This window comes from Opisthorchis viverrini (assembly GCF_000715545.1).
Source record: "Opisthorchis viverrini unplaced genomic scaffold opera_v5_563, whole genome shotgun sequence".
Taxonomy (NCBI): Eukaryota; Metazoa; Platyhelminthes; class Trematoda; order Opisthorchiida; family Opisthorchiidae; genus Opisthorchis; species Opisthorchis viverrini.
In genome coordinates, this window is record NW_008752224.1 from 142,792 (window position 1) to 153,477 (window position 10,686).

At 44.5% G+C, this 10,686-nt stretch overlaps 1 protein-coding gene across 1 annotated transcript in view; it reads right to left on the bottom strand.

Moving 5' to 3' along the window:
- Positions 1–1,039: 1,039 nt before the first annotated feature.
- The window catches only part of T265_11729 (hypothetical protein), a gene marked incomplete at both ends in the record, with an annotated part of 14,610 nt that continues 4,963 nt past the window's right edge, over positions 1,040–10,686 (bottom strand). Inside the window, 3 exons of the mRNA XM_009178465.1 lie at positions 1,040–1,208; positions 1,797–1,869; positions 7,373–7,514. Of these exons, the coding sequence (XP_009176729.1) occupies positions 1,040–1,208; positions 1,797–1,869; positions 7,373–7,514 (384 nt within the window). The remainder of the gene's footprint in view (positions 1,209–1,796; positions 1,870–7,372; positions 7,515–10,686) is intronic.

Sequence of the window (10,686 nt, forward strand, 5' to 3'; positions counted from 1 at the left end):
ACAGTTTTGCTCACGGTATGGCGCTACTAGTCTCATCCAAGCGCTGGATATCAGGCCAAACGGTGGCACTGCTTGAATCTCGGAGAAATATCCCAGCAAGTCCCGAACATAACCCGGTGCGAAGAGTTATCAGACGTCAATTGAAAGTGAGCGAGCGACCCGACTGTGAAGTATGGTGGCTACAGAAAGCCAAGGAAATGGAAGAGACCCAGAAAGCCGATAATGCCCGAAGATTATTTCAGTTGATCCGTGCGACCGGTCCTCGGAAAACAACCTGTGAGTGAAACCATCAAGCATCAGAATGGGACGACCATTTCAAATAAAGAAGAACGTCTCGACCGGTGGGCTGAATACTTCGAACAACAACTGTTGTGGCCACCAGCTGGCACTCATCTAGAGCCCACAGGTGAAGTATAACCCTGGACGGTGGACGTGGAACCACCTACGACCTCGGAAGATACACAACTGAGACCTCAAATTTAGGTTCACTATCTTGTGGATACCCGACATTGGAACTTCGCCAACCACTTGCACGAAGCAATAGCCCCGGTCTTTCGTGTCCACTCACTGATCCAGCCCAACTCTTCCCAATAAAAGAAAGCAAAATTTCCCCAGGAAATGGGCTTTTGGGGAATATTTTGTGAGGCGCAGAGAATGTCACTTCCGGTTTTCTCCAAATTCCAACCTTCCACAATCTTGGGGATCTGAACATGTTATTTTTACAAGCGGAATGAACCACTAGTGTTCCACCTCCACAACGCCTTGACAGGTCGGTAGCTGCATTTGCTTAGCTCTAGGTGCGCTGTCCTTCGAAGCCTGTAGCCGTTAGTTCCTTCAATGAGCTTTTCTACCTAAAATATTTCGGATATATATATATATATATATATATATATATAAATTGGATACCATGCGACAGAAATAACACGGTTGTTTTCAGTCCTGTGTGACGATCAGTTGATCTAATTGCCAACTTTCTGCGTTTGTTTGGGACCATTTTTATGGCCTTTTTGTTCATAACTCAAGGCAACAACTGCTCTATTCACTTGCTTTGCATGTGTATGAGGGATTTGGATTCAGGATTCCTGATTGATTCAATAGACCAGAGGGACAACAAATCTGTTGGAAAACAGAGCTCAGCCGTGATAATTACTTCTGAATTTTCATCGGCTTCGACAAGATACTGGGGAGGAATGAGGAAGACCTTTAAGCTGAGCAACAAATACATCCTCAGGAGAAAACTATTCGCTTCAATATGCGGTCTAGTGGGTAAGAATGTCTACGATGAGAAGCTCTTCTCGTCCTCCAGGGGATTCTTAGTCGGCAATCTTTTCACTGTGAAAACATTACTGGATGTCTGACAGCAGCCTATTTGGGCGTCTCCAGTATCATGGGAGACTGAAAATAACGTGAGATCTGCGTAGTCACAGACTAATCAGCTAATGAATACACAGTTACCGTGAGATCCACATGAAACCGAAATGAACTTGTCACATGGTATTTTTCAGTCAAATACGACTGCGTAAAGTTCTGTTGTAACATCGGTGGCCGTCTATCGGTTACGACTTAACTGAAACTGCCAGACTACGAGACAAGACAAAGAATCTGGAAATTGTCGTATTGCCAGGTAAAACATATAGAACTTCTGCGTAAAGATATAAGATGGCTAAAGGGCCACTTATGGTCGTTCGCTTGTTCGTTCCGCCCAGCCAATGGCGACGTTCCTGCCGTGAACAATTTCACACCCAATCAACTAGTCGAATGCTGGTAAGCCGTGTCTTGTAGGATTCCCCACGCACCTACTGTCCGGAACATATGGTACCCATGGAGACCTTAGGAACGCGTCGTTCTCTGCACATGTGCTTTTCATGTCTGGACGCTTTCTGACACCAACCATGTTTATTCGTAAAGCAATCGAACTATTGGGTTCAGAGTACCCGTCCAAACTTTTGAGCTTTATTTAGGTACGGAGTCCCAGTGAGGTTGGGAACTTATTCGACCAGACATTTCCGCCAGAGATATAATTGTTTCAGTGGAAAATGAAATTTGGTGAGGTGCAAAAATATGAATGTAGATTAGGATAGTTTTTGGATTGAGCACATACGCAACAAAATTCAACATTTTGGCGCAAAAATACCGCTCCACTCTTAAAGAATTTGCAGCTAAAAGCATTGTTCGGCTAATGGGCACCTCTCTACACAGGTGCTCCTTTTCATGTCTGGACGCCGTCCTGACAGGTCACTTCGTATTTTGTTTGGATCAGTATCCAAGACGTTCAGTTCCCCGTCCTCAGAGGTTTCCCAACCAACTTATTGGGGGTATCCTGGCAGTGTAATTTATTCCTGTTTTACTAGTGGAAGAATCACTCTTATTACTACTACTCCTACTTGTCGTGATCAAACTGGATTTTCTAGGAATCAAACAGGAGCGATCAGGCCGTATTAACTCCGCATGCCGTAACACTATCCAAACATTTGGACTTGAAGTGAGTCCGAAGACTGCAACTAGTCTACAAATGTGCCAGGAACTATACCCTTCTTGTCCTATTTTTTTCATCGTGTCCACTGTACCTAGTGGCATAGGTTACTTAAATCAATTAAATTCATGTTACACAACAGTAGGAAATGAAATTCGCTTTACGTTGCTATGGTCTCGCTTGTCGGATCACCTTGAGAGAGATTGTACAAGGATTAGACAAGGATGTTCGCACTTTGAATTCGTTGAACTTCATCGTTGATGAAATGATAGGGCGAACGCCGGTGTTCAAACTGTTTAGAAGCTTGTTGACCTAGAGTACGAAAATGGTGTCACCCACATCTTTGAAGGCCAAGGCAAGTTACAAGTCCTGTCACCTTTTGACACGTGCTTCGCACCTTCAAAGTGCAGCCATGCTTCAGAATGCAGTCTCTGAACATGTCCCTAACAATTCAAGTAGAGGTTGTGGAGAACTTTACGTACCTCGGCAGTTGTATTAGCTATGACGGAAGTGTGCCTGACGAAGTCTGCAAGAATCTCAAAAGCTCGAATAACGTTTGCTAACTTGCTCCATTTGTCGTGTCAAAAAGGCAAGGGTCACGTGCCAGGCCACAATATGGTAGTGAAGCAACTGTCAACACTAACGTTACTGTCTTTGATGATGAGACTGGACAAGAATGCCGTCGGAGCTTCAAAATCCTATTCTGCCAAACCAAATAGGCAGCTTTGAAAATGTTCTAGAAAATACACAGAAAACGTCTCTCAGGGGTGTTACAGCCGGTCGACAGAGCTAGCGGCTGAACTTAATTGTACTGATGTAGATTGTGCCTTCTGACAGCATTATTGCAACAGTTATGTTCAGCTACAATAGGGCGGAGTGAGAAACGATAACCAAGCTGACCGAAAAAATTAGTAGCCGTTTTTCAATCAACAGCCAGGCGTTCGGATACCGAACAACTTAACCACAGCGCCAAAATCGAATTTGGAGCCCTGTTTGCATCATGTAGAAAATGACGATAACACAAGTGGCCCGAAACATTGTTCTGAGGGAACCCATCTCATAACTGAATGGTTCCATCCCAGAATGCACCGAACCATTATAGTACTTTCGGCAAGGATCAGTGAAAGATGCAGTTATGACAATGGACAAATAAGGGACAACAGGATGCAGGATGGACTTGCAAGATACGGAATTCAATTGTTACCAGGGCGACACCAGGCCAACCAGTAGACAATTTTGATGACAGCAAAGGGTTTGGTCTGTACCGCTCCACTCTTAAAGAATTTGCAGCTAAAAGCATTGTTCGGCTAATGGGCACCTCTCTACACAGGTGCTCCTTTTCATGTCTGGACGCGTCCTGACAAGGTCACTTCGTATTTTGTTTGGATCAGTATCCAAGACGTTCAGTTCCCCGTCCTCAGAGGTTTCCCAACCAACTTATTGGGGTTATCCTGGCAGTGTAATTTATTCCTGTTTTACTAGTGGAAGAATCACTCTTATTACTACTACTCCTACTTGTCGTGATCAAACTGGATTTTCTAGGAATCAAACAGGAGCGATCAGGCCGTATTAACTCCGCATGCCGTAACACTATCCAAACATTTGGACTTGAAGTGAGTCCGAAGACTGCAACTAGTCTACAAATGTGCCAGGAACTATACCCTTCTTGTCCTATTTTTTTCATCGTGTCCACTGTACCTAGTGGCATAGGTTACTTAAATCAATTAAATTCATGTTACACAACAGTAGGAAATGAAATTCGCTTTACGTTGCTATGGTCTCGCTTGTCGGATCACCTTGAGAGAGATTGTACAAGGATTAGACAAGGATGTTCGCACTTTGAATTCGTTGAACTTCATCGTTGATGAAATGATAGGGCGAACGCCGGTGTTCAAACTGTTTAGAAGCTTGTTGACCTAGAGTACGAAAATGGTGTCACCCACATCTTTGAAGGCCAAGGCAAGTTACAAGTCCTGTCACCTTTTGACACGTGCTTCGCACCTTCAAAGTGCAGCCATGCTTCAGAATGCAGTCTCTGAACATGTCCCTAACAATTCAAGTAGAGGTTGTGGAGAACTTTACGTACCTCGGCAGTTGTATTAGCTATGACGGAAGTGTGCCTGACGAAGTCTGCAAGAATCTCAAAAGCTCGAATAACGTTTGCTAACTTGCTCCATTTGTCGTGTCAAAAAGGCAAGGGTCACGTGCCAGGCCACAATATGGTAGTGAAGCAACTGTCAACACTAACGTTACTGTCTTTGATGATGAGACTGGACAAGAATGCCGTCGGAGCTTCAAAATCCTATTCTGCCAAACCAAATAGGCAGCTTTGAAAATGTTCTAGAAAATACACAGAAAACGTCTCTCAGGGGTGTTACAGCCGGTCGACAGAGCTAGCGGCTGAACTTAATTGTACTGATGTAGATTGTGCCTTCTGACAGCATTATTGCAACAGTTATGTTCAGCTACAATAGGGCGGAGTGAGAAACGATAACCAAGCTGACCGAAAAAATTAGTAGCCGTTTTTCAATCAACAGCCAGGCGTTCGGATACCGAACAACTTAACCACAGCGCCAAAATCGAATTTGGAGCCCTGTTTGCATCATGTAGAAAATGACGATAACACAAGTGGCCCGAAACATTGTTCTGAGGGAACCCATCTCATAACTGAATGGTTCCATCCCAGAATGCACCGAACCATTATAGTACTTTCGGCAAGGATCAGTGAAAGATGCAGTTATGACAATGGACAAATAAGGGACAACAGGATGCAGGATGGACTTGCAAGATACGGAATTCAATTGTTACCAGGGCGACACCAGGCCAACCAGTAGACAATTTTGATGACAGCAAAGGGTTTGGTCTGCACATGGTCGAAACTTCTGTCACGTTGAGACCACATACAACCGTAAATTTCACATGTGAGTCTCTTCGCTTTTGCGGGGCAGGAAGATCTGTTACCACTCGGTTGTATAATACCGCTCATTTCCGTCGAACAGATAAGTTCTGAGGAGATCAAGCACCTTGTCCAAGTTAACTGTACTAAGCCAAGTTAACTATATACCATTTCAAGTGTACCTGCGGGAGGCCGCTCATACAACCAAGCGCCTGTCTACTCGTGCTTCTGTACATGCCCCGTGTGCTCATTGAAGATGAGAGACGTTGTTCAGCGGACAACAAAACACTCGCGGGAATTGGGGGAAAAAGACGGGCATGTGATGCCTCCAGTCATCCAAAAAGCAGTCTGTAGGTGGTTTGAACGTAGCGTAAGTAACTATATAGTCAAAATCATCCACTGTTTGGCCTGGCATCGCCCTGGTAAAACAACTGAACTCGATAATTCGCAAGCCTGTCCTGTATCCTCTGGTCTCCTGTTTATCTACTCTAATCCGATTTTCTAAATATACGCCCTACTTACTTGGGATAGTATTTCTTGCAAAACCTAATTCTTACTGATAATCCAAGGCGTGATTACTATGCCGTCGAAATTTGCTTCTAACCTCCCATTCAACAAGTGAGCCGTCCAAACCTATCTAATTGTGGGCGTGCAATACTGTGCTAAGGGCCCAGTTACTTAAACTGATGTGCTCTAACCTTGTGCTTCGATTATTGAATGAGGGATTCAGGTGCACTGTAGTCAGATGCGTAGTACACTATAAATGACTGATAACTGGAGACGTACACACAGATGTGGAGAACTAAAAGGTGACCGCAATAAAGGCAAAAGGACTGAGTGTTGTAACTTGCCCTGGAGACTGGTGGAAAATTTTACTGAGGAGATAAGCCATCATACAAAAGACCCTTTCTGGAGAATTGTTTAATGAATATTATCAACGACGCACCTTACGAGTGATCAGTCGTGACCTTTCTTCCAAAATGCAAGCAGCTGCCCCAATGGAAGGGGCAAACTCTTGGTCCAAATTATACGCCTCAGCATTTCCAGTAATCGACTAGTCGTACAGATAGTTCACTTCTTTGACTACTTCGCTGCGAAAATTGAAAAACAACTGCAACTATGCCGAAGAACCATCAAGTGCAGTCAAATGCTCGGTTGTAAGTACCCACTGGCCCATCACGATACTAGCCATCGGAGGGCATATTCATGGTCTCTAATTCAATAAAGTCAACTAAAATTATAATATAGAAACCCAAATTCTCAAAGTTGAAGTCCTACGGATCCCCACTTGATGTGGCCAAAATATGAGCATCATTTAAAACAAACACACGTGACTGAAAACCTAAATGGCAAGCTTGAGATTTCACCAGGATGCAAATATTGGAATGTACCCGTGTGCACCAGGATGGGCACAGTTAGGAGCAAGACTTAGTGGGCCGATGATTTTGCGTTAATGCACTCGGTAACCGAATCTTTAAGGTCACAGAAACTCAGAAAAATGTATTTTACAAGCTACTGATTCGGTGGCTTGGGGACATCCAGTTCGATGCGTACAGGACTTTGGGTATCAATCACGAAGACGGAAGAATGGCTCCATTCGCACAAAATGGAGATTATGGAAGAAACAGGATAAAGGGATAACACAAAAAGCGGAAGTTGATATTCAGAGAGTTCGAAGTGAGGCAGAGAACAACCAAAAGGAGAGCTAAGGTGAAATCGAGATGACAAGAAACCCTAGGGATAAAGATAAAGAACAGGAGTAGCATGACACGCGAAATGTTCAGGACGAATAAAAGTAGGAGGAAGAGGGCGTCACATCACAATACGGAATAACCAGAAGAATGAAACAGCTAAAGCAATGGAGGGACGGATTAGTGGCAACGTCATTACTGCAACTCCCCTTGTTGTTTCACAGCATAGCGTATTCCTAAACCGTCCAGTTGAATTGATCTCTCCCAGTGGCTCACGCGGGATGTGCTGAATAAACTAAGAGACCAAAACACCGGAACTGGAAACACCTTTCTTTTCAGGCTCATTTGGTTCCTTCTCCCCCACTATCCGAATTTTATGTTCGGTTTTGTACCGCTGTAGCTCACGTCCCTTCTCTTCAAACTTCTTTGTTAATGAGTCGATACATTCGGTCATCTGAAAGGTAAAAAGAAGGGTGTGTACCATAATAGCAGAAATAGGGTACAAGGTTACAAGTGCGACAAGAGCTCTGCGAAAGCACCTGGGGTAGACAGAAACTGAGACAGATGGCATATAAAAGTCAATCTAAGTAGAAAAGATTGTCTGGAAGTAGGTTTTAATGGAGTCAGGATCAGTTAGGTGACGAGTTCAAAACCGACTGCTGAATTTTTATCCAGGGAAATCCCGGCATAGATAAGGCTGGAGACAATCCCTATTATGACGCCAGCGCCCTACTGATGACGATGGACACAAGCCCAAATATAAAACATTAAGCCAAATGAAGGTTTGGAAAGATTGTTTCAACGCGAGCAGCCCAAATTAAGGTGGGCAAGAAGCATGGTCCCACATATTAGAAGCATTTGGAAATGAGAATACACAAAATTAAAGGACGCTTACAAGGTATCTCAAGGCCTTTGATACGAAAAAATCGACGCAGAAACGTCATTTTTATGCATATAAAGCGTCGGGTTTTAAATCTACTTGGAAGGAGCAGGGATATTACATCAGATAGTTTCTGAAAGGACCATTGTTTAGTGGCATAAAAAAACGTAACAGAACTGAAAACCATCTGTAGTGAGGAAAATAACGGTAGTTCAGGTAGCGTAGATGGTCATTAGTTCGTTCGTTGGGTTGAACGATTCGATTGCAAACGCTTAGTTACACACGCACAATGCGACTGAGCGCACAACCACTGGCCCATCGCTACATCCACCAGGCTCCACTACTCTCCCTAACAACGCACTGATGATGTCACATCGATTGCTGATGGGACGTTTGCAGTCAAACCGCTCAGCTGAGTGAATAAGCCAATGACCAACCATCTACGTAGTTAAAAAGTCCGACTAGCTGGACGGTTCGAATATCATCCGTATAGTAAATAAGAAATGGAGAAAAAATTGCACCTTGGAGAACATCAGTATTACTGGGATGGGGTAGAGAGGGGAAAAAATAACCAGCCAGAAAACCAAGCAGCAGATAGCCAAGCAGCCTGTGTAGACGGAATTGCCCATACACACTGAGAAATGTCGAAGAGAATTCAAGGAGGGTACACTAAATTATAGTTACCTCTGTCGAAAGACGAATCAAGTGAAAAAGAGGAGCCACATCATCAAGGACGCTGCGAAGAAGTATCACGTAGTATCATTTTGAGTAAGGTTGCGGAAGAAGCATCAAGGTGATAAATTTCTCCTGCTTTGAGGATGGTCTTCATGAACCCAGTTAAAAGGAAACTGGAAACCACCTTAACGATTGCAAATAGAGCTCCAAACAGCTTCTCTGCTCAATGTTTCAGTTGAAGAAATATGCACCGTCATCCATCCATCATCATCATCACTAATGTTCAACACTGATGCTTCGCTGCCGTAGAGGAAATGCGCGATCGAAATTGGAAGACATTGTCAATCGTATCAAGTACTTCCGAGATATTAAAATGACGCTACTATTTGGAGCGTGAATGAGGCACAAGAAATTTTAGGGTCTAGTGGAAAAGACAGAAACTATTCGTTTAAGGGATTTAAATCCGGGCAGCAAACGTTTGTTAGGTCTCACCCCGCAGAGTTCCATACAACTTCTGATGAGTCCAGACTCATCAGTTGGGACAAGAACACGTATTTCAACTTCTTTGCATCATATCGTTTATGTTAATTGTGTTTATTAGCGACCGTACGCCTCTCACACATGTAGACATGCTACTTCTGTCCTGCAAGTCGGTTGAAATGAATGGAGTTAGCCAGTTTGTTGCAAAATAGCAACTTTTCCAAGGTACAAAATGGTTGTTCAAACTAGACTGTCACGAAGAGACTGGACCTTACAGTGGTGTGACGGTTTTCGCACCTCAGCGAACAATTGAGCTATACGGGAAAGTGTCCCCTTGAGACTCATATCAGGTTGGTCAACGGTTAGAGGTCTGACGAACAGTCTCCTGGTTGGGGATTGGAACACGTAGTGACTTGTGCCGTAGAAATGGTAATGCATTTGCATTTCCCGCCGAACACCGCTGCCTTGCGGTTAGGCTTTTTGAGTCAGACGCTTTGGTTGAGGACCTTAATCGTCCTCCTGTCTAGGTGTGGCCGCCCTCTCAGTATCCCAGTTCACGTACAAACATGAAATGCACACATACAATTAAACTCAAGATACATAGCCCGTCGTGTGGTGTCATCAGCCGGGTCGCCTTAATTGCGGCATACAGCATGGCGGGTAAGCAAAAACAAGCTACTGCTGATGCCTCCCTTCTTTCTCTTTCACATACTTTTTCTTCCTCCACTCCTCACCCAATTATCAACCCTCTCCTTGTAGGCTCAGCAGTTGGGACTGATGACTCGGTTCGTCATCCATCGGTTTTGCGTGTAGTATCTGCTCGTCACTTGGCGCCAACAGCCTCAGATATTCCCAAATCAATCTTCAGGATTCCATACCTAGCCTATCTGGCTGCATTCAATGTCCGCACTGTGAAGCAAGCAGCAAGACAAGCTGCTCCTGCACTCACACTGGACTCGCTTGGCATTGATGTGTGCTGTGTCTCAGAAACGAGAATTCAAGATGCAAGCACAGTGACTGAGCTAACCGCTCTCTCAGTCTCCATTCGTTTCCGGCTGATGATCCAGAGGCTGCTGTGGCCGGATGTGCAAGGGTTTGTATCGTGCCAAGTCACCGGGTTGAAATATCCTTACTTGACTGTACAACTGTTGCTAGTCGCCTTTGTGTGGTTCCTCTGGCAACGTCTGTGAAGGAGTCTTACAAGCGGCAAGTTGATAGATGTCTGTTTATCGAGTCTGATTGCGCCCCACCTGACTGTAGATCCGATGCCGACAAATACAGGTTTTATAACCCCCTGAAACCCCTGCTGTGGCGAGCTAAAACCTCAGACATCATGGTGGTTGCCGGAGATATGAATGCACAAGCGGGCATCTGAGACTCAATTAGGAGGTCGACATGGATTGGACTCGGTACGTACGGATAATGGGGAACGATTGCTTCATCTGTATGGTGATCGCAGGCTGTTTTTGTGCAGTACTAACTTCCGAAACAGCCGAAGTCGTCTGGCCACATTGAGCACTCCAACGGCATGCTGGCCACAAACTCAAATTGACCACATTACCATCAGTTCTCGATGGTGTGGATCAGTAAC